Raw genomic sequence first — 25,742 nt, 5'->3', positions numbered from 1 at the left:
TATGCTTATGGCCTAATCCAAACCTGTAAAAATGGGGAGGCTTTAAGTGATCCAAAGTGGATTAGTGTCATGAAGGAGGAGTTGAGATATATTGAGAAATACAATACTTGGGAGTTGATTGATATATTAGACGGAAAGAAGCCAATTGGTGTGAGATGGGTGTTCAAAGTGAAGGCAAACCCCAAAGTTCAAATAATCAAGCATAAGGCTCGATTAGTTGCAAAGGGATTCTTGCAAAGAAAAGGCATAGACTTTGCAGAGGTATTCACACCAGTTGCTAGGATTGAAACCATAAGGCTAGTTGTTGGTATTGCGAATAACAACAATTGGCCCATCTACCAAATGGACGTCAAATATGTGTTTTTGAATGGACAACTTAAAGAATATGTGTATGTAGAACAACCCTTGATTTTGTTGTAAGAAACCAAGATCTAAAGTCCTACAAATTGAAGAAGGTGTTATATGGTTTGAAGCAAGCTCCAAGAGCTTTTCACAAAAGAATGAATGGTTTCCTAAAGGAGGTTGGCTTCAAGAAATATGTATTCGAGCATGGAGTGTATGTGAAGATGGATACAGGTGTAAGATTGATTATTCTTTTTCTATATGTAGGCGATTTGTTGATAACGTGGTAGCATCGAAAAATGCATTTCTAAGTTAAAGAGTGAACTTATGAAAAAATTTGAGATGACCGACATTGGCCTCATGACATACTTACTTGGTATTGAGTTCCTCCAGTCCAAAAGAGGACTACTCATGTACCAAAGAAGGTATACACTTGAGATATTGAAGAAGTTTGAAATGGAGCATTGTAATGCTGCCATTACTCTGGCTGAACCGAGGTTATAGTTGTCGAAGAATGAAGATGAGCAAGATGTTGATCCAACTCAATATAGGAGGCTGATTGGATCCTTGTGTTATTTGTGCAATACACGACCAGACTTGGCGTTTAGTGTCGGTATTGTGAGTAGATTCATGGGGAGACCGAAGGTGTCTAACTTGGCAGCAGTCAAGAGGATCCTAAGATATGTCAAAGGTTTTATTGACTGCAAATTTCTCTTTCCTGAAGTGGATACAGGCAGAAAATGTAATTTTCTCAATTTTACCGATTCTAATTGGTACAGAGATAAAGATGATCAAAAGTCTAAAGCTGGATACATCTATATGTTTGGTGGAGCACCAATCTCATGGTGTTCAAAGAAGAAACCGGTAGTTGTAATATCATATTATGGGCGGAGTACATTGTTGCTTCGTTATACGCATACCAAGTCGTATGGCTAATCAATTTATTGGAGAAGCTAGGCAACAATAAGGGTGATACTGTTGCACTCCTCGTTGACAATGTTTACGTAATTAATCTTGCCAAGAACCCAATTGCACATGGGAGGAGCGAGCATATTGAGATGAGGTTTCACTAACTGAGGGAACTTGTTAGTGAATAAAGGTTAAGATTTGGATATTGTAGAAGTGAAGACCAAATGGTTGATTTGTTGAATAAGGGAGTCACAGATGATGTGTTCAACAGTTCGAAGATGAACATGAGCATGGAAGACTTGGATCACTTGAATTAACGTGGTGTTTTAGAAGTATTTTTGGTAATTCAAGTGCTGTAACCGGTTAAGACGTGGGTGTAACCGGTTACAACAAGGCCAAAGTCACTTCTGACCTGAAGAAAAAGGGAAAACTTTGTAGTTGTAACCGGTTAACGTCTTCACGTAACCGGTTACACTGAAAGGAGAATTAATTTTGTGACAATTGTAACCGGTTACAGGTTTAGTGTAACTGATTGTAGGCCTAAATATTCCGTTTTTTCAGTTATGTAATTGTGTGAATTATGTCCCAATCACTTTTATAATACTTGTATAAATGACTTGGAGGCATCCTCATATTTGTAATATGTATGAATGTAAATCAAAATATGCTCACCCTCAATTCTCTCTCTCTCTCTCTCTCTCTCTCAATTTCCTCTCTCCCTCTCCACACTCTAATTATTTTCTCCATTATTCACCAATCTTGTGGTTCCAAGTTCCAACATTTTGGTGTTGAAGCAACATGTGGAATAAGATGTTTCAACATGTGTTCCAGCATCTGGCATCCGTCTATTAGCTAGATTTCATGGAGAAATTTGTTCATGATTGTATTTGTGTTAAAAAGATCTTTTAAGTACAAGGTTTTGTTAAGTGCTTGACATAAAGATTTGGCTGTAAGCAAGATGTTCGACACATGTTATGTGACATCTTAGCATAAGGACTGACTTTTGATTATCTTAAAATTTCCTTCAGATTTGTTGTTGTGTTAATTTCTTCAAAGGGTGCAGAAGTTGGCTTTCGAGAAGCTTGTTAATCTAAATCAATTTGGAAATGATTTTATTAAATCATGAATATGGATGATATGATATAATTAAAATATTTGGATTTGATTTAGTCAAAGAAGATTTGATTGGATATGCATTGAAGGAGGTTTTGGTTCACATCTTTTTAATTCAAGATTTACTCTACAAAGAAGATTTAAATGAAGAGAGTAAATTTGGATGTTCTGGTGCAACATGTGGAACATGATGTTCCAGCATGTGTACAGTACAACATATGGCCTTTATCAGCAGTCCATGGTGTTTCTATCTTTTAGAAATGCATTTATGTTGATTTGTTTATTTATATTAGACGTAATTCATTCAATTTTAATTGGAGATTTAAATTTAAATTTGAAGCATAAAAAATAAAATCTTTTGGAGAATTTTGTGGAAAAACAAATCACAACCAAATCTTCTATATTTCTAGACGTGATCCTGGCCATTCGAAAAAACCCAGAAGACACATTGCTATATAAGGAGACTCAAACCTAGAGTTTGGGGTATGCATGTTTTGAAGATTCCTTGTGTTATGGTTTATCTTTTGAGTATTTGTTTGTGTTATTTTGTGCACCACTCTAGCACCTCCATTCATATCTTAATGCATAGATTTTGATTTGTTAGTTGAGTTGTAAAGCTTCGTTCCAGGACACTAATTCTATAAGCTTAAGAATGAAGTGGTTATGTTAATTGTACATCACAATATTGCTTCAGTCACATGGCATAATGTTGATATTGTTTAGTTTAGTTTTATTCAACATTCTTCAAAGTGTTTATTGAAGTTTGACACTTGGGATTAGTGATTAAAATAAAGTGAGAGGGATTCTCATATTTAGGGGGATACCTAAATAGAAAGTCACATGATTAGGAAGAGGTATTGAACATCATGGGGTTAATGTTCCTATAAGAATAATTGTAATAATTAAAGATATTGGATATCCCTTCTTGGATAGAGTTCCCGCAAGACGTAGGTGTGGTTTCAGTGAACTGGATTAACAATTCTATTGTGCTATTTATTGATTTTCTTCCTCAGCATCTTGTATAAGCTAATTTGTCATAACTTGGTTCTGGAACCGGTTTTTACCTTATGGTATACAATGTCCCAAACACCGTGTCTGATATTTGTCCCTAGTTTTTGTTATCTGTCATAAACTAGTAATACACATTGTCCCAGGCATCTGATCCAACATTTGTTCTCCTAGGAACATAATTACAATTGGTATCATCACATGCACCCTCCTCTGTTTGGGTGACTTTTGGGGTTCTAATTCTGTTCAAGATGGATAATTTTAATGAAGGAGGAGCAATTCATAGATCAAATATTATTTATCCTCCAAAGAATAGAGTCAAAGGCAGTTATGAAGATTGTGAAGACCAAGTAGAATATAATTCTGAGAAAAATCTCAAGCTTGCTAAGATCTTTAATAAATCATGAGGAAACTTGACAAAAGACCTGAGAATACTGTCTCTTCAAATGTTCAAGTCAATCAGCAACACAATTTCAAGAGGTGTAATTTTCAACATAATATAAAAGATGGTGAAATACCAAATCTCAACTGGATCAAATGTCTTAAATGCAAATATTTTGGACATATTCAAGCTGAATGCTCAAGTTTTCCAAGGAAATAAAGAAATACATCCAATCTCCGTAATGATGAAGAAGATGAATCTAATGAAGGAAACAATGTTATGACTTTCAAAGACATAAAAAAGGTTATTCATACTTGCGAGCCATCAAACTCAAAGTGTATTACTCCTCTTCAAAAAGCAGATTGCACAATGTCTCAATATCTGGTCGAAAATGATTACCAGTGCATTAATTTTGTTTCCTCTATTCTCTTGTATTATTGTAAGTTGTATGGTAGACAACCACACCATCAACTTTTGTATCCTCAGTGGAACGAGAAGTTTCAAAGACATCATCAACAAGTTTTGTATGACAAGCCTAATATTCTTATTTATATTACTTGTTCCTCCCATAAGGTATTCTCTTGTGAAAATTGTTATTTTGAAAGTAACTGCAATAAATAGTTGATAGGAGAAAGAAGTTGCGTTACTTTTTTTGATAGTCATAAGAGAAACAAATTTGTTAAGATGAAGATGATTGCTGCCACTGTAGAGCAGAATGTTGAAGATCATGTTTCAGACATCATGAAAGACATGTTAGAAACTAAAACTAAGCTATGGTTTAGAAAGCTTAGGGATTGTTGTAGAGAAAGCTATCATATGTGTAATGATCTCAAAAGTGTAGAAGGAAATATTTATAGGATTTGTCAACTTGAGAAGCAAACCAAGATGTCACACAAGATGGTTCAACATCATAGTCATGTTTTCGAATTATCACATATGGACTTTATGAGGCTCACGCAAGGAGTTGTCATTGAAGGAGTGTCTGATGATCATACTGGAAGTCCTTCAAACATTGAACAATCAATAGTGGTTCAGAAGAAGAAGAAGAAGGTAAAGAAGAATAGTGATTATGGCATAATTCTTCTAATTGAAATTCCTTATCATATTTATGGAGTTTTTATCAATCAAAATCAATATATTGTATTTGTTGAAGTTGATATTGGTGTCCCCACTTCTAAAAAAAACTATATACAACAACACCCAAGTTATCACATTTCTTTTAAGAACCAGGGTAACATCTATAAACTCAAGCGTCAATATTTTTTAATTAAATTTACTATTATTCTTAAGGTTTTTTTGTTAACTTTCAATTTTTATTACAGTCTACAAACAAATACGTGTCCAAAGTCATATCCTGCTTAAAGAAGTATAGCATGCGTACACACTGATTTGTTAATAGTTGCTAATAAGTCGGTTCACTATATATACAACTTGATCAAAGTCATTTCTTTATTCAAACTTACTTCATTTATTTTACTTAGACAATAAATTTTCATGTCAAAAAAGGAGATTTAAACTATTATGACAAAATTTTGCTGCAAAGAGAGAAACCAAAAACTATGTAAATAACTCCAATATATAAAATTAAAAGATAATGCATTTGAGAGTTCAAATTTGATCAATATATTATAATTTTGTCAAAAAAATCTATTCAATACAATAATACATGAGTTAGTTGATGTTAGTTTATATGTTGATAGCATAATCTTGCATCAAAATCAAAAAGCTTCCAAAGCTGCACCAAGCGCAAATATATCACAGTCTTCTGCATTGCACCAAGCATAATGATCATGCCCATTTTTACATCCACACTCATTCCAATTATTAAACCTCTTGTTATTTTGCTTCTCCATCTCAGCAACCGAACACACTTTTACTTTAATCTCTACTTCCACTTCTGGTGTTGTCAACATAACCTCTTTGCTATCACTTCCACTCTTCAAATCCATTTTCAACCATTTTTTTAACTCCATGTTTTGTGATTGAAGAATTACCTTCCATGGAATTTCACCTTTTCCAATAAGTTGTGAGCCCCACATCTTCCTCTGTCTTAGCTCCAACACAATGCTTTGTTGATTAAGGTTTTCCAAGAATTCTTCTGGGCAAGAACAATCAAGATTAAAAGACTTGTCCCAAACATTTTTGCTGTTGAGTTGAATTCTTTTGTTGTTTCCTGTTGGAACATACAACCTGGCAAACAAGTTTTTGGTGGACTTGATGAATTCAATGTTTCGTGCTTGTATTATTCTTAGTTCGCAGCTGAAGTTTGCATAAGTATCCATTGAAAAATTGAAGTGTTAATGACTAAGAGTCTATGTTGTAATATTTGTTTTGTTTGAGTTGTTCTATGTATATGATGCATTATATAGTGTGGAAAAAGAAAATTGGAATGCTCTTTTCTGGATGTAATAATATATGTTAAGTGTATTGGAAAGCACTCACTTACATAAAATTGTCAAGTATCTCGGTTGTGCTTTTTTTGTGAATATTTTAATAGCAGCCTAATATTAAATGATTCATATAAGATTGGATCGAAGATTATATATTAAAGAAAAATTTTAGAATCTTATAAAGGTTAGATTTTCCAATTTGGCTCTACCTAGTATATGATAACAAATTAACAGTATCTTGATGCAATCTCTACATAGTATAGGATAAGGATACAAGCCCTAGTAAGCATTCTCATCCAATTAACTCACTAGTTGTTATAATGCAAATATAACAACTAGTAATATAAAATATTGCATAATTTTTCCTACCACTAATTAAGCTTTACAAAAATAAGGCATGTAACATGTTATTCCATCATAACGTTAATATCATTTGTTTAATAGAAAGTATCTTTTAAATTACTTTTTATTTTGGTTGCCATTAATGAACCATTACAATACAGGTTTCTTTTGGTTTTTCTATAGCAATATTGAGGAGGGAATGAACTTGGTTAAAAACTTTGAAACGTCATTATGCTCTATCAGTTTGTATTAGACGCTGGGAGAATAAAAATATTTTGGTGAGAGAAGCGAGAGATTGTCTCTAAAAAAAACCCACATCATCTTCTCATCCCTAACTATGACCATCAATTAAGTTTTTAATCTTCTCTGTGCGGTAATGTAGTGGACAAAAAGAGTAAAAAAAAAGCCATTTAACGGGGGAGGAGACAACCAGCAAGATGAGATGCTTTTCCGGCCCAGAAAGAGGAAGGAGGAGAGACTAACGGAAGTTCTTTGGTGTACTTCTTGAAGATACCAGATTATTGTCGTGCAAAGAAAATGTTTTAGATCTTCAAGAAACACGAGGATCTGCTGGAAGAGGTGATTTCTCCCGAGAGGAACAAGTTTGAAAAAAGTGTTGGAAATAAATCTTTTTTATGTTTAGGCAAAGTGTGTAGAAATATTAGAGATTTGAATAGAAATTCGGTAGGTAGGAGAATTATTTATGAAAGATACAACTTTGTATTTTTGTTTGATATAAAAGTGTAAGATTACATCTCTATTTATAGTATTTTAAGGAGAACTTAGACATATTAATTCTAGAGAGTTCTCAACTCTGAACATTCAAAAAGTATTCTAGAAAATATTATAATCCTAAGAAATATCTAGACATTCAAAATATTACCCAAATCAAGTTTAATATTTCAACAAAAAGATCTGGCTTCACAAGATTCTTGCATGTTGACGACATCGAGCTTATAGTGATTAGAATGGATAATATTACGCCAATATTACCAGATTTGAAAGAATGCTGCTTGCAGTATCAAACTATGGTATCAGAAAACTAGTGGCGTGCTTAGAATACTCAACTAAGGACGAAGATATAGAGAGATTCAGGAACGCTTTCGTGGGGTTTATTGTCATTCTGGGTTCCTCTTATAATATCCAAATGCACTTTGAGATGGAAGATTATTTTTCAATTAAAGTTACACCGCTGTGCCAACATTTGTTTACTAGAAGAAATAGAGGTCGGAGAAATCAGAGATTTACTCAGAGAGGACAAAAGCTGGTGGAGCCGATGGTTTTCTGAAATCAGAGAGACGTTGATAAAGAAAGCGAGTGTCTTGGATTATTTGTTTAGGCATTCCATGCCATGCTTGGAACTCAGACTTCTTTGAGTTTTTAGCTAAGATGGTGGGAGTTTTATCTACGCAGATGAGAACACTTTAAAGATGGAATGCATGGATATTGCGAGATTTCTGGTTAGAACTAGATGCGTTATTGTTCTTAATGAAACTTTTCAAATCAGTATCAACGGAGAGATCTTCTTAATCAAGATAACAGAGTGCTCCGATGCATATCTCGGTGGAAAAGTCTGTTAAAATTAATGTGTTGTAACCACCACTATCTTTAGTATGCATTATGAGAGAATTGTAACCATCACATTATAATAATTGTCTTTATTTATATTTATGGTAGAGTTGTATCATTAAGATCTAGTGAACCAAATAGTCCTCATCTTGATTACCAATTTATTGTTTCCTATGTCACTTTCATTCAAGTCTATATAAAAGTGAGTGTGTGGTGAATTCAATAATACAAGAGTATTAAAAAAAATATTTTTTCTTGCTCTAAATTCTGCAACAATATAATTTATCACATACCACCTCTAGAATACCCCCAATAGTGTGGTATCAGAGTTGCAGATCCTTGCAGCTACAACAGAAATAAAAAAAATGGCTTCCACAAGCAACTTTTCCATAGTTTATAGCAATGTTAAAGTTCATTTGTTTGAAGGAGAAAATTATGATTTTGGGATTGTTAAAATGGAGACTCTATTCACCTCTTTGGAAGTCTTGGAGTTTGTCCAAAAGGGGTATGAAGAACCAACACCAATAAAGACTGAAGAATCAAATGAAAAGGCTGAAGAATCAAGCCAACGACTTGAAGAAGAAGAAGAAGAAGAAGAAGAAGATCACAGATGCTGGAGTTCTCGGGATGATTCAAAGAGTAGTCTCTCTATCCATTTTTGAAGGATTATGAGAGCAAAAACATCAAAGAAGCATGAAATATTCTACAACAAGAGTTTGAAGGAGACTCAAAGGTGAGAACTGTGAAACTTCAATCTCTTAAGAGAGACTATGAAAATGAAAGAATGAAAGAGAATGAGAGTTTGAATGAATACTTAATAGACTCTTTGAATTGGTGAATCAAATGAAGTCACATGGAGATACAATAGATGATCGGAAAATTGTTGATAAAATTCTGATTAGTTTGACAGAAAAATTTGATGCTATGGTGGTTGTTATAGAAGAAACTTAGGACCTATCAACTATGTCTGTTCAAGGATTGATGAGGTCTTTGAGGTCCTATGAACAAAGGTTGTTACGACACTCTGAAAAATCAATTGAGAGTGCCTTTCAATCTAAACTCAACATTCAGCCCAACAATGGTGAGAATAAGCCCCCAATACAAAATAGAGGTGAGTCTTCTAGAGGTGGCAGATTTGGAAGAGGCATGGGCAGAGGAAGAAACTCACGAGGAAGAGGAAGAGGTGCGAATGGCGAAAGATGGCATGAAAGAGCGTCAAATAAATGGTGTAAAATTTGTAAGAGTAACACTCACAACGAAAAGGATTGCTAGAACAAGGGCAAACCACAATGTCACAATTGCAAGAGATTCGGGCATATTCAAAAGGATTGTCATTTTGCCAATCAACAACATGCTTCATTTGTAGAAGGAGAAAATGATGAAGGTAATTTGTTCTTTGCTTGTCAAAAAACACTTCAAGAATATAAAAATGTGTGGTATTTGGATAGTGGTTGTAGCAATCATATGGCCGGAAAGAAATAAGCTTTTATAAACATTGATTCTTCATTTGGCTCAAAAGTTAAATTGGGAAATGGAGAACATGTTGAAGTAAAAGGAAAAGACATCATTGGAGTTATAACAAAGCAAGGAAGGAAAGCCATTCATGACACTCTCTATGTGCCAGAATTGGATGAGAACTTCCTAAGCATTGGACAACTTTTGGAGCATGGCTATTCTCTAAATTTTTAGAATCGAGAGTGTGAATTTGTGATTCAAATAGAAGAAATATTGTTGTTGTAAAAATGACCAGCAATAGAAGCTTTCCACTTTCTCTTAATTATGAAAACTATTTTAGCATGATGGCTAGAGAAGAAAATGACTATTGTTTATGGCACAAGAGACTTGGTCACTTGAACTACAATATTATTAAGTTTCTTTATCAAAATAAGATGGTGTATGGGGTGCCAATAATTGAAGAAAAAATTGGTGTGTGTGAAGGATGTATGTTTGCCAAACACCACCGCCAACCATTTCCAAAGGAAGGAGTATGGAGAGTCAAACAAGTATTGGAACTTGTACACACAGATGTGTGTGGTCCTATGAAGACTTTGTCTCATGGGAAAAATAAGTATTTTATCTTGTTTATTGATGATTTTACCCGCATGACATGTGTATATTTTATGAGACAAAAATCTGATGTTTTTGTAATTTTTAAGAAGTTTAAAACTTTTGTTGAGAAACAAAGTGGTAGGTTTATAAATATGTTGAGAAGTGACAGGGGGATGGAGTACACCTCGAATGAATTTCACAAATTTTGTGAAGATGAAGGTGTTGAAAGACAGCTCATTGTTGGCTATACACCTCATCAAAATGGTGTATCAGAAAGAAAGAACCAATCCATGATGGAGATGGCAAAGTATATGCTACTTGAGAAAGGTTTGCCTAAAATCTTTTGGCCTGAGGCTGTTAATACTAATGTGTATTTGCTGAATAGATGTCCAACAAAGGTTGTATGGAATGAGACTCCACTTGAAGCTTGGAGTGGAAGAACACCTTCAGTTAACCACCTTAAAGTTTTTTGGTGTGTTTTCTATGCTCAAATTCCTAAACAAAAGAGGACAAATCTGGAAGAAACAAGTGAAAGATGTGTCTTTATTGGCTATAGTTCCATGTCAAATGGCTATAGACTTTACAACTTGAAGACAAACAAGGTGATCATTAGCCAGGATGTTGTATTTGATGATAAGGCTTATTGGAATTGGGAAGAAGACAAAAATAAGGAGAAAACAATCCCTACAATTTTATTACAACAAAATCCAATAGCTGAAAATGAGCAACCAACCCCATGTACACCAAGTTCTTCATCCTCTCCATGTTCACCAATTTCAAGTTCATCATCTCCCAGCTCACCTCCAATAAAATTGAAGGACTTGAGTGATATTTATGCAAGGTGCAACTATTGTGTTGTGGAACCAGAAAATTTTGATGAAGCAATAAAAGAAGATGTTTGGAAGAGTGCGATGCAAGAATAAACAAATGCAATTGAGAAGAAAAAAACATGGAAGCTAGTTGAAAAGCCAAATGACAAAGAAGTTATTGGAGTAAAGTGGGTGTACAAATTGAAACATAATCCAGATGGTTCAATCCAAAGATCCAAGGCTAAATCAGTAGTCAAAGGCTATGCACAACATCCTGGAATTGACTATAGTGAGACTTTTATTCTGGTTGCACGTTTGGACACCGTGAGAACAATCATTGCGCTAGCAACTCAAAAAGGTTGGAATTTGTACCAACTTGATGTGAAGTCAACTTTCTTGAATGGAGAATTAAAAGAAGAGGTGTATGTGCAGCAACCTCAAGGCTTTGTGACTAAAGGCCAAGAGGAAAAGAATTACAAGTTGAAGAAAGCTCTTTATGGGTTGAAACAAGCCCCTAGAGCATGGTATAATGAAATTGACAACTACTTCATTCAGCAAGAATTTCAAAGAAGTCAAAGTGAGCCTACCTTGTATGTGAAGCATCAAGGTAAAGATGATATCCTTCTTGTTGCCCTTTATGTTGATGATTTGGTGTATACGGGTACCAACAAGAAAATGATTGAAAATTTTAAAATAGAAATGATGAAAAAATATGAGATGAGTGATCTTGGCTTGTTGCATCATTTTCTTGGTATTGAGGTTTACCAAGATGAATATGGAGTTTTTATTTGTCAAAAGAGATATGCCGAAAATATTTTAAAAAGGTTTGGCATGTACGGCTGCAAACCTGTTGATATTCCTTTAGTGGTGAATGAAAAATTAAAGAATGAAGATGATGGAAGATTAGTAGATGCAAGCATGTATAGAAGTTTGTTTTATCTTACAGCTTCAAGGCCCAATTTAATGTGTGCTGCTAGTTTACTCTCAAGATTCATGAGTAAACCAAGTCATTTACATCACAAGACAACAAAAAGAGTTCTAAGGTATGTCATTCATGGAGCATGGAATCAGATTTGAGAAGAATTATAAACTTGAAGCTAAAGACAATTGTGATAGTGATTGGGTCGGAAGTATTGATGATATGAAGAGCACTTCAGGTTATGTATTCAACCTTGGTTCAGGTGTGGTCTCTTGGTATTCAAAGAAGCAAGATACTGTGGCACAATCTTCAGTTGAAGCTAAGTATTTAGCAGTTGGTTTGGCTACACAACAATCACTTTGGTTGAGAAGAATATGAGAAGATATTAGAGAGAAACAAAAGGGAAGTCTACAGCTTCATTGTGATAACAATTCAGCTATTGCCATAGCAAAGAATCCTGTTTTTCATAGCCGGACCAGACACATTAACATAAAACATCACTTCATTCGAAGTGTGATTGAAGAAGGAGATGTGCAGTTAGCTTTCTGCATTTCACAAGAGCAGCTTGCAGACATTTTTACTAAAGCACTACCTAGAGGAAAATCTCACCAACTTAGAGAAGCAATGAGAGTTAAAGAGCAACACATTAAGGGGGAATGTTAAAATTAATGTGTTGTAACCACCACTATCTTTAGTATGCATTATGAGAGAATTGTAACCATCACATTATAATAATTATCTTTATTTAGATTTATGGTAGAGTTATATCATTAAGATTGAGAGAACCAAAGAGTCCTCATCTTGATTACCAACTTATCGTTTCCTATGTCAATTTCTTTGAAGCCTATATAAAAGTGAGTGTGTGACGAATTCAATAATATAAGAGTATTCAATATATATATATATATATATATATATATATATATATATATATATATATATATATATATATATATATATATATATATATATATATATATATATATATATATATATATATATATATATATATATATATATTATTTTTTTTCTTACTCTAAATTCTGCAACAATATGATTTATCACATACCACCTCTAGAATACCACCAACAACAATATAATTTATCACATACCACCTCTAGAATACCACCAACAAAGTCTAATTGGATTTTTGATTCAGATATCATATGGGGGTACGATAAATCATAAGGTATAGAGGACTTAAGGTCGGAGAAGAGTGCCTATAAATCAGAAGGTTGAGAAATTCAAATCCAAAGCTCGAGGAAGGCGAAGCTAGGGAAAAGGCATCTTCTAACAAAAACGAGGGAGTTGAATTCGGATGAGGCCATGAAAACGGAGGATAATGGGACAAATTAAGTGGATACGTTGGGAGTTTTTTTTACCAAAGTGCCATGAAATGGGATAAGCAAAAATTAGGGAGTTTTTGACCAAAGTGCCATGAAATGAAATTTCTTAAATGTTATCGGCTGAAAAAAAAAATCTCCAAATGTTATTTTTTTTTGTTATTTAGTGGACTTTTTCTATTCATTTTTCAGCACCCTCCATCTTGGATGACGGACGTCCCAGAAGCCCAGTTGGGATCCGCTATCCTAGGATGGAGTCCTTTTTTTTATTTTTTATTTCTGAATAACTTTTAAATAATTAAAATTAATTTTTAATATTAAATATTAATTAAAAAATAATATTAAATATATATTATTACATAATATTTTTCGTACTCAAATGTATAATATATTGTTTTCCCGTCCAAACAATTTTTTAGTACAGTTTTTTCCTGTCTAAATAATTTTATAATATTATTTTTTTCATTCCATTAGGTCTTCTATAAATAGAGGTGACTAAGACACATGAAGATATAATTTTTCTTTAATAATTGTTCCACATATTTGTGAATCATGTCTGTGTGTTGTATTGTGTTTTTTGAAACAGATAAGCACATGAGGATTTCTTTGAATCCACAATGGAAATTCAGATAATTGGTTTCTGCCATCAACGCTAGTTTTGGACAGTTGGGTGGTCCGATTCAATGTGTTAGAAAAATTGAATATTATTTTCCTTACATAACTCTAACGGATGCTAGCCCAGATTGTACATACATGTATTATTGGGATCATGTAGAAAATGATCTGGATGTTAGTTGTATATTTTATGCACATAATGGAGAAGTTAGTTGAGGCGTTGAAGATCCACTTGTTTTAGTTGTTGTCGTTTAATAGGATAATATGATAAAAGGCGTTGGAGTGTTTACCTGTTATAACGTGTTGTAATAGTTGTTGTGTTTTATCTTTATTTGAAGTTATTATTATGTTGTCACTTTTCATGTGTTGTAGACGGGAATTTTACGCCCTAAATAAAAGTTGTTGTTGTTGAAAAAGAAAATACACAAAATATAATGATGATTGAAAAAACTAAAACTTCAGACATAACTAAGTAGAATGACCAAACTTGTTGGGACATTTTCAGCGCATATGGCCGATTTTTCGACAAATACCACATCTCTTTTTTTCTTTTTCAATGTTGTCCATTTTAGTTCTAATATGGAAACTGTTTGGGCAACCTTTCTTTTCTACGCATGCTATCATTGTGGCAAAAAGTGTCACCTTGATATTGCGGCCAAGTTGTTTCAGTCGGTATCCCGAGGAAACTCTCCTCGTAGACCTTAAATACGTTTACAACTTTGAACACACCAGCTATATGCACATAATAGTCTTGTCTTATGCTTGAACATGCTGCAATAACATGTGAGCAAGGGACATGAAATGTTTGGAATCTTCTACAGTCACACGTTAGATTCCTAAGGTCGACGTTGTAATGGGTAGTCGGTATGCCGTCATTATGATGCATAATTTCTTGGACCAGGAAATAGAACCTCTAGCAACCAAATTGCATAACAGTGTGACTATTTGATTTGATTACCTCTTCCTCAATTCCCTTCATGCAATTATTAGTGTACAGTCGGCCATAACCCAATATTTTAGTCCAATCATGTCCTCTTTTCCCGAACAGTATGCCCAATCGATAATATTTTGATTTTACCAAAGTAGTAATAGGTAGGTTACGTATGGCTTTTAAAACTGAGTTCATTGATTCAGTGAGGTTGGTAGTCATATGGGTCCATCGTTTCCCTCCATCGAATGATCTCGTCCATTTTTCTCTTGGAATATTGTCTTTGAGTTTTTTCCTTGAGAGACTAGGGTATAGTAAGAATTTCTCAAGAAGTCTTAGACTGTGCGTCATTGAGTTTGTTATAATCAGATTGATTATAGGATTAAGTTCTTATTGAGAAGGAAATATCACTCAGGATGGTGGACTGAACGTAGCTTAGTTAATATCGAACCAGGATAAAAATATTTGTGTTCTTATCTTTATCATTATCGTTGTTGTTGTTTGAATTGAATTCCGAAATCCAATTCAAACCTCCATTTATTGTGTTTCTTGCACCTTCAATTGGCATTAGATCTCCGGTTCTGGTTTTTGACTTTGTGTCAAAACACTTAACCGTGTCAAATAAATATCCATCTTTTTGAAACACATTATGACACATGAAAATAATGATAAAGGTTATTATTCTGCACAACCTTCAATATTTGATGGAGAAAAGTTCAATTATTGAAAAGATAGAATCAAAAGTTTTTTCATAGGCTGTGATGCTGGCCTATATGATATAATGTTAGATGGTTACACACATCCTGTAGATACATATGACACTAAACTTGAAAGAAACAAAATGGATTATCACCAAAAGAAGGATCACAAGAATCATCATAGATCCAAAATTATGTTGATGAATGTCATTTCCTACGTTGAGTATAAAAGGATAACAAATAGAGTATCTGCTAAGTCTATATTTTTTCTTTGAAAATGACTCATGAAGGAAATTAACAAGTTAAAGGGACTAAAGTCTTGGCTTTGATATATAAATATGAATATTTTAAAATGGAAGAGGATGGAACGATTGAGTAAATGTTCTCAAGATTTCAAACTCTTGTAGTTGGATTAAAGGTCCTTAACAAAGACTATACCACTTCAAATCATGTGAAGAAAATCATCAGAAGTTTACCTAAAAAATGAAGACCAATGGTGACAACACTGAAGGTGTTAAAAGATATGAACAAAACTACTCTGGAGGAACTTATAAGTTCTCTGAGGAGTCATGAGATTGAACTTGAGGAGGATGAGCCTCATAAAAAGATTAAATATGTGGCTCTAAAATCCAAAAGAAAATCTGAGAAGGTCAAAACTCTTCAAGATGAAGAAGAAGAGTCTGAAGAAAGTTCAAAAGAAGAAGATGAGATGTCTGTACTCTCCAAAAGTGTCAACCAACTCTGGAAGAAACGAAAGGAGAAGTTCAGAGGCCACAGAAGAACGAGTGGACAAGCTGAGTCAACCTCTGGACATAAGAAGTATGGAGCTAGCAAAGAAGTCACTTGTTTTGAGTGCAAATGGCTTGAACATTACAAAAATGAGTGTCCCAAACTCATGCCTAAGAGGAAGTTCTTCAGAGAAAAGAAGAAGGTTCTTATGGCTACCTTGGATGACTCAAAAGTTTCAGACGATGACTCTGAAGAAGAGTTGGCGCACATGACACTGATAGCTAGCTTAGAAGCATATGAATATGGATCAGAATCAGATTCATACTCCAATGAGGTACTCTATAATCTTATTCGTTCTGAAATTGAGTCCCGTCTCACTGAAATTCTCGAAAATTTTCAGAGTCTTCAGAACTCACACAAGGATTTGAAAAGAATTCATGTAGCTGAGTCTGACGTCCTTAGTGAGCTGAAGAAAGAAAATTCTACTATGAAAGAAAAAATTTCTATTCTTGAAAAAGATTACTCTGCTCTAAAAAGTAAAAGTTAAGAACTTGAAAAGGAAAGTCTTTGAGAAGCTCCCATGTCATAAAGAAATATGACATAGTTTTTAAATTTTTTTTTGTACGAAAACATAGACAGAAATAAAATGACTTCCATGATCTATACAGTAAACATAAATGATTAAAAGATAATTTATTTGGCGAAATCATTTGAGATAAGGTGCAGAGAAGCAAACTCTATTATTTATATAAAATCAATTCATTATATGTTTGTCAAAAAAATCATTTCATTAATTACAGAAAGCTGATTAGTTGCTGTTAGTTGCTGTTAGTTCATATATGTTCATAGCATAATCTTGCATCACAATCAAAAAGCTTCCAAAGCTGCACCAAGCGCAAACATATCACAATCTTCTGCGTTACACCAAGCATTATGATCATGCCCGCTTTTACATCCACACTCATTCCAATTATTGAAACTCTTTTTATTTTGCTTCTCCATCTCAGCAACTGAAGACACTCTTACTTTAATCTCTACTTCCACTTCTGGTGTTCTCAACGTAACCTCTTTGCAATCACTTCCACTCACCAAATCCATTTTCAACCATTTTTTTAGCTCCATGTTTTGTGATTGAAGAATCACCTTCCATGGAATCTCACCTTTTCCAATAAGTTGTGAGCCCCACATCTTCCTCTGCCTTAGCTCCAATACAAGGCTTTGTTGATTAAGGTTTTCCAAGAACTCTTGGGGACAAGAGCAATCTAGATTAAAAGATTCGTCCCAAACATTTTTGCTGTTGAGTTGGATTCTTTTGTTGTTTCCTGTTGGAACATACAACCTAGCAAACAAGTTTTTAGTGGACTTGATGAATTCAATGTTTCGTGCTTGTATTATTCTTAGTTCGCAGCTGAAGTTTGCATAGGTATCCATTGAAAAATTGAAGTATAATGACTAAGACTCTATGTTGTAATATTTGTTGTGTTTGAGTTGTTCTATGTATGTGATGCATTATATAGTGTGGAAAAAGTAAATTGGAAAGCACTAACATAGTATTGTATAATTTTGTCATGTATCTGAAATGTGCATTTTTTGTGTGAATATTTTAATAGCAGCTTAATATTAAAAGACTCACATGAGATTGTGTGGATGATTATTTAATAAAGAAAATCTTTAGAATTTCGAAGGATTGGATTTTCCAATTTGGCTATAGCTAGTATCTTGATGCAATCTCTAGTTATAATAAGATAAGAATAAAAGCCCTCAATGCTGGATTCAACTCAGAGCCATCATGTGTAAAGTTTGAACCCTAGTAAGCATTCTTATCCAATTAACTCATTAGTTGTTATAATGCACATATAACAATTAGTGATATAAAATATTACAAAATTTTCCTACCACTAATTAAGCTTTTACAAAAATAATGTTTGTAACATGTTATTCCATCATAACGATAATTTCATTTGTTTAATAGAAAGAGTTAATACTACTATATATATTAAAATACACTTTATTTTGGATGCCATTAAAATTTTCTTTTAGGTATTCTAAAAATTATATCTCCGGATCCGGATGCATCTTAAATTTCCTCATCATCCTTCGTACATCCACACTATATTTGTCAAAAATTAATTCAGGAATGTATCTGTGAATATTTTTGAGATAAATTTGAAGATGCATATTTGAAAACATTTATTTCAGATATGCATATCCGAAAACTTACCTGCATGCATTTTGGGCAGAAATATTGTCTTAAGTTCGTATTTTTGAATCCAAAATCATTTTAATTCGACTAACAGTGTCATAATTTGATTCAAACATTAATAAACAGAGGCATAATAGAACAAGTAATGCATTAATTAAAAAAACATCCCATTATATTACAAACATTATTCTCAAAGTATGGAAAATAATACTAAAATATCCTAAAATACAAATAAAAGCATAACCTACTCTATATGCTTAATCCTAATCTCTGACTCCTCCTCTGCCGCTGGTAACCCAAGGCATCCCCTGTCTCGATAAGAATGTCACATGTTAGGGCAACCCCATCATCGCCACCTCTCTCAAACAGCCCAACTATGTGCCCTCATATGTAATCCGCATAATATTTTGACAGATTGACAACACATCAATGCCATGGTCATCCCTGACCTGCTCATTCTTTAGAACTTCCTCATGAGTAGGATCTCCATGATCATGAGCAGACCTAGGTGGTCGTCCAGGAGCATCTGATATCATGATAGGATGTGACACACTATATAATAAGGTCATTTAACCATCCATATAAGACCATTGAGATGAGGCTGACATACTTTAATACTCCTATGGTACCATATGCCTATCGTAATCCACCAGTATGTCATCAAGATGTCTGCGAACGATGATGTTAGGAGCAGACTCGAAGGGGGGTCTCAGAATGATCTGAACATATCTAAACCGATGCATGCATTGCTATGGAAAATACCTGGATATCATATTCCTTCCACATGCCTCCATCAAAAGTAAACTGAAATGGGGCCGAAGGCAACATTTTTCCGATTAGTGGTGTATGGTGTCCACTCATTAGTGGTAGTGGTGTATTAGTGACGTTTCTTTATTCCATCTCTAAGAAAAAGCCCCATACATGCCATGACTAATGGTCTTGTACCTGGAGTAACACATGCCAACAAGACCAGAATATCATATGACACTTTGGAACCATTCAACCTCAAGTTGATAAAGCTGCAAAATATTTTTTTTATGGTTAATAGACTTCAAACATTTACGCTCTTGTTAAAAAAATATCAGTCGAAGGGAATTTGTTTAAAACATATAAATAACAACTGTTAACAAATATACCTTTTCGGCCCAGGCATATCCAATAACATGATCTCTATTATATATCAGTAAGGAGGTGTCAGAGGACCATTCTAGATAAGAGTTTACAAATGAAGGGACACCATCAGAAGCTTCCTCTCGATATACGTGAGTAGGGGAGATGTGTCCCTGGGATGAGAACCTATGTGATAGACAACTCCTAGAAGTCGATGTTTCCCTGTCAAGAGGCCTAGAGACAGTTCCCCACCTAACTCTGGCCTTCTCAATCTGAAGCCTAGCCCTCTCATGCCGAACATACCTGTGTTGGATTTCATGGCCAAGTCTCATTCTGTCGTTGTTGTTTTCAGCTATTTTCCCTGAAGTATGAGAAAAAGACATCAGTTTGCATCTAGGATATTTTCAAATATGCATCTCCGAAAACCAACAAGGATACAATTTGAGAATACATCTTTGAAAAATCTTGTGTTTGCAACAATGGTAGAAACGGATACCGGTTTTGCCATAACAACTCAAATTGCAACCAAATCATAGTGCATGTCTCTAACATCTACCTATTTCGAATGTGGCTGACAATATTTCCGCGATTAATCTTGCTAAGAACCCAATTACACATGGGATGACCGAACATATTGAGACGAGATTTCACTATTTGAGGGAACTTGTTAGTGAAGGAAGGTTACAATTACGATATTGCAAGAGTGAGGACCAAGTTCCTGATTTATTGACTAAGGGAGTCACAAATGATGTGTCTACGAGGTTGAATATGAGCATGAGCATGGTAGACTTGCAACACTTGAATTAACATGGTGTGTTGATGTTTTTCAAGTAATTCAAGCGCTGTAACCGGTTAATACGGGTAGGTAACCAATTACAATAAGGCCTGAGTTTCATTATAGTAGAAGAAAATTTGTGTTTTTACAGGTGTAATCGGTTAACAGTTTTGGTTAACCGGTTACCATTGAAGCTGATTTAATTTCCATTTTAATTTAGTATCAGGTGTAACCGGTTAACCACTTTGGTTAACCGGTTACAAGTGCGATATTTTATAATTTATGTTATTTTAATTGGTTAATTTCAATTCCCAGTCAAGTTGTAACTCATATATAAGTATTTTGAATGCACACTTATCCAAGTTAATGCAATCAAAATATCTCTCTCTCATATTTCCACCATTATTCACCAATCTTATATTGTGTTGTTCTAACAAATGAGACTCATACTCTCATGTCACCTTGTCCAATGAAAACACACAACTATCTTCAACATTTAATGCATAATCCTCTATAAAAACTCAATCCCATTCTTCTCACAATCAACATCCAAGCATTTCAATTTTTGAAAATAATCACCACATGCTCACACGAGCTAAAATTGGAAACTCTAAACCAAAGGCTTTTATAGCTCATGCAAAACCAATCACTGGAAAGCAAGCTCTGGTTTAACCTGTGTTGTTTGGTGTTATGAAGAGTCAACATGATTCTCTCTTGAAGAATGATACTTGGATACTTACAACCTTTATTCTTCAAAGAAACTCCATATGGGGAAAAATGGGATTTTAGAATCAATGAGAATTCTGCTAGAAGCATTAATATGTAAAACGCAAGACTTGTTCGCAAGGGTTTCCACAAACAACTAGGTTGTAATTTTCATGCGACTGTTCCCTTGTTGTGAATTCAACAACCATCAAAACTAGTACTGTTTTGTCTCTAGCTCTTAATTACAGGCGGGAAGTTCAACAAATAGACGTAAGAAATGTTTTCCTCAATGATGAGCCTCAGAAAGAGTTGTTTTTTTGTAACACTAACTCGTTATGGCATTGATTTTTATGTAAAAAAATCCTGTTAATTTAGGGCTAGTCCTCTTGAAAACCACTGAATCGCTATTAAAATGATAATAAGGTATCTTAGTGCCACCTCAACTCATGACTTACTTCTCTCTTTTTCTAATCCAATTAAAAAAAATTCTCTAACATCCTATAGTGACTTAGTTGGGCAAGTGACCGTAATGATATAAGCTCCGCGTCTGGGTCATGCATTTACCTTGTCCCAACCTTATATCTTGGAGCTAAAAAAAGAAGCCAATTCTATTAACGTCTAACATTGATGCCAAATATCGAGCCCTTGCTCATACGACTTCAGAACTACAATGGTTGGGATCTCTCATCTCTGAGTTGCACATAGAGTACCCTTCTCCTACCTTACAATGCAATAATCTTTATTTTGTCACGCTTCCACACAGTCCGCTTTTACACGCTAGAACTAAGTTTATTGAAATGGACATTCTCTTTCTTAGTGAAAAAGTTTTTGCCTACAAACTCAACATTCAACATGTTCAAGGAACATCACATATTGTTGATATTCTAACTAAGCCATTGCCTTCAGTTACTTTTCGAGGCTAAGCGACCAATATCAAGGTGTTTTCTCTCTCACCTACTAATGGGGGAGTGTTAGAGTAGTATTAGGCAGTTATAGTTAGAATCCTAGGGCAATGTTTGAATTTAAAACGAACGAGGCAGAATGATTTATAATGGAATAAATATGTCAATCTATTATTTGGGTATTTTAAAATGGAATATAGTAGTTTTGTCATTTCGTTCAAATCGGAGAGTACAAAAAATGATGGGAAGTGATGGAATGGGGTGAAATGCATTCCATCAGGTTCCGCTTCATTCCATACTTTTTTAAATAATCCAAACAATGAAACATGATTTTATACCATTCTATTCCATCTCATTTCATTATATTCCAACAATCCAAATATAACCTAATAGTTAGAGTTAGTTATGTTTGTTAAGAAAAAGTTGTTAAACTCTTAACTAGGGATGTAAATGGATATCCATGGGGAGAATAGTATGATATTTGTATCTGTCACGTTGGATAAATAAGATATCTATGCATGTCCATATCCGTACAGGTATCCTCTAAGCAGGTAATCCGTGGATTTTAAGGTACTCAAAGATATTTACAGATACTCATGAATAACATTTTTTCAAAAATATTTTTTTTGAAATATTTTCAGCTTATTTTATAGAAATAAAAAATTATCATCACATAACATTCATACAATCACTCTCAATTTAACAACAAAATTCAATTACATTAATTCCCATCTTTTTCACCAAAACATAATAACATCTAAACATAATATACATACACTTAATTTTTAACTAAAACGAATGAAAGATATTGTGATTGTTAATTATGGTGGAAGAGCGAAAGAAGGAGAAGGAAGATTGGAGGCACTAGTTAGACGGAGGAAGGGAAATACATGTTGGATGGATGGTGGAATTGTGAAAGCGAAGTCGGTAGTATAGAAGAAGTGTAAATATGAAATGGTCAAATAGAATTTGTATGTATTGGGTCATGAAGGGGTCTGAGGATCATCACATCGGGCTTTTAGAAACAAGCACACAAGTGAGAGAAACACTACATATTAACCAAAAATCTTAAGGCATTAGATTTATGAAGCATCTCACTTATAAAGTGTTTAACATTCACTTTTCCATTAAATAAGAGACTCTTACGTACACTTGATATATCAACAGTATAGCATATAAAAGACTTTTTTCAAAGAAAACGTCAAAAAAATGAAAAGAATATTTTTTTAGAAGATAAAAAAACAGAATATAATAAATAAATGATATTTAAATGATAATAATTTATTAACGGATAATAATATCTACAGTCTCATTAAACCTACATCCATATACATATTAAAAAATAAATATTTAAATATCCAATAATTTTATATGCGGATATCCATTAAACTAATCTGTCTCATGCTCATGACAGATTTTATTCGGAGATAGTATTTTTTTTCTATCTTTACTCTTAACAACCTTAACTCAAACTTAGGATTGAACTTTATAAATATTATACAACATTAATTAAAATCAATTGACTGATGAACACTTTGTATCATCTATTAAAGTGGTTTGTCTGAGTATGAGTTTGAGTTGTTCTATCCTCTACGTGATATATTACATAGCGTATAAAAAAAAAGTAAATTGGAAATGCTTTCCATGAAGGAGCTCTTGTCTATAAACACTAATATAAGGTGATATAGTATCGTATAAAATTGTCCAGTATCTCAATTGTGCTTTGTTTTTTTAATATATTAATACCAACTTAATTTTAAAACTCCACACAAGATTGTGCTGAAGATTATGTCTTACTAAAGAAAACCTTTAGAATCTTGAAAGGCTGGATTTTCCAATATGGCTCTTGCAAGTTGCAAATATGATATTGGGTTACAAATAGAGACGAGATTATACTAAAAGGCTTGAAAATGAATGCTGGCCACAACTTACAGCCATCAAAAAAGCTAGGATCCTTGGTCAATAAGGCATCTTTATTCAACTTATTGTTACTAGTTGCAATAATGGGATTCAAATATAAAACATTGTAAATTTTTCTTTAACTCTCTGTGACATGTTACTCCACTTAGTTGAATCCAGCATTTAGGGTTTTTATACTTATCTTATACCTTTGGGTCCCAAGTTATTAATTGCATCAAGATATACTCTTAATTTGTTATCGTATACTAGCTAGCGCCAAATTGGAAAATCTAACCTTTCGTGATTCTAAGGTTCTAATGCATATAATCTTCGATACAATCTCATGTGTATCATTTTAAGATTAATCTAACGATAAAGTATTCACAATAAAAGCACATTGGAGATACTTGACAATTTTATACAATACTACTATGTAAGTGTTTTCCAATACACTTAACATATATTATATTCACACACGAAAGAAAGGATTCCAATTTACCTTTTTGACACTATATAATGTATCACAGATTCAAAATCAAACAAACCCAAATACATTCTTTAGCTTTGATTTCCTCTCCTCTTTCTTCCAAGCACATAACAAGATAGACTTCTAGTTTACTTCAATTTTTCAATGGATACTTATGTAAACTTCAGCTGCGAGCTAAGAATAATACAAGCACGAAACGTTGAATTCATCAAGTCCACCAAAAACTTGTTTGCCAGGATTTATCTTCCAATAGGAAACAACAAAAGAATTCAACTCAACAGCAAAAATGTTTCTACCAAACTAGGATCCTTTTGGGACGAATCTTTTAATCTTGATTGTTCTTGTCCCCAAGAGTTCTTAGAAAACCTTAATCAACAAAGCCTGGTATTGGAGCTAAGGCAGAAGAAGATGTGGGGCTCACAACTTATTGGAAAAGGTGAAATTCCATGGAAGGTGATTCTTCAATCACAAAACATGGAGTTAAAAAAATGGTTGAAAATGGATTTGAAGAGTGGAAGTGATAGCAAAGAGGTTATGTTGACAACACCAGAAGTGGAAGTGGAGATTAAAGTAAGAGTCTCTTCGGATGCTGAGGTGGAGATGCAAAGTAAAAGGAGGTTTAATAATTGGAATGAGTGTGGATGTAAAAATGGGCATGATCATAATGCTTGGTGTAACGCAGAAGATTGTGATATGTTTGCGCTTGGTGCAGCTTTGGAGGCTTTTTGATTTTGTTGCAAGATTATGCTATGGACATATATGAACTAACATCAACTAATTTTGTATCACTATAATCACTAGTTTTTTTTTCTTGACAATTATAGTGGATATTTATTCTATAAGAATATTAGAGTTTGTTTCTTATTTTATACAAAGATCTTGATTATTTGATTTACCAATCATAGACACTTGAGAATAGATTTGTTGAAAATTATACTATCCTAATAGTTATACATTTGTCATGATGTGATCAATGTAGAATATTCTTTGTGATTTGAATGACCGATGACTCAACATATCATATCATTCTTCATCATGGGACAAGTGTCACTTTAATTGAGGATCATCTATATTTGTTTTCAAATGATCACTTTAAATTTTAGGGTTAGGTGGTCAACCTTGTTGACTTTACAACGGATGATCATGTCTTTTATTTGGTGGGTAGATTATCATATGCAGGGTCGATCCTGACTTTTTAGATACTCAGGACAAATAATAAAAATAGACCCTTAATAAAAAAATACATTTTTTAAAAATAACAACCTTGTATTCTTCAAATAAAAAGATGTTATTGCATTCACTATTTAGTCTATACGAATATTATAGTTTGTTTCTTCCTTTGTATAGATGTCTTGAATATTTGATTCATGTTTGAATATTTGATTTGTGTCTTGAATATTTGATTTGTCAATCATAGGAACATTGTAAACAGAATTGTTGAGAATTGTTCTAGGTGGAATTGTTCTATTCTAGTAGTGAGGAGGAATTCAAAACTACGTTGTTCTGGGTAGTAAAA

At 33.6% G+C, this 25,742-nt stretch overlaps 2 protein-coding genes across 3 annotated transcripts; one reads left to right on the top strand and one right to left on the bottom strand.

The window, feature by feature from the left end:
• Positions 1–5,333: 5,333 nt before the first annotated feature.
• Positions 5,334–17,626, bottom strand: LOC127082908 (uncharacterized). Of its 2 annotated transcripts, XM_051023133.1 has the most exons (2): positions 17,289–17,626; positions 5,334–5,748 (listed from the first exon to the last, which is right to left on the bottom strand). In XM_051023133.1, the coding sequence occupies exons 1-2, from the start codon at positions 17,574–17,576 to the stop codon at positions 5,473–5,475; spliced, it is 564 nt and encodes a 187-aa protein (XP_050879090.1). In that variant the 5' UTR covers positions 17,577–17,626; the 3' UTR covers positions 5,334–5,472. The 2 variants fall into 2 exon arrangements, with proteins under 2 accessions (XP_050879090.1, XP_050879089.1); XM_051023132.1 differs by lacking the exon at positions 5,334–5,748 and having other exon boundaries at positions 16,827–17,611.
• A 6,641-nt stretch (positions 17,627–24,267) lies between these two features.
• LOC127082906 (uncharacterized) lies at positions 24,268–25,053 on the top strand. The gene has a single exon (XM_051023130.1). The coding sequence runs from the start codon at positions 24,371–24,373 to the stop codon at positions 24,953–24,955; it is 585 nt and encodes a 194-aa protein (XP_050879087.1). The 5' UTR covers positions 24,268–24,370; the 3' UTR covers positions 24,956–25,053.
• Positions 25,054–25,742: the final 689 nt, after the last annotated feature.

The sequence above is a fragment of the Lathyrus oleraceus genome, chromosome 5 (genome assembly GCF_024323335.1).
Source record: "Lathyrus oleraceus cultivar Zhongwan6 chromosome 5, CAAS_Psat_ZW6_1.0, whole genome shotgun sequence".
Classification (NCBI taxonomy): domain Eukaryota; kingdom Viridiplantae; phylum Streptophyta; class Magnoliopsida; order Fabales; family Fabaceae; genus Lathyrus; species Lathyrus oleraceus.
The sequence above is the reverse complement of the archived record's forward strand: the minus strand, read 5'-3'. Positions and strand labels throughout refer to the sequence as shown.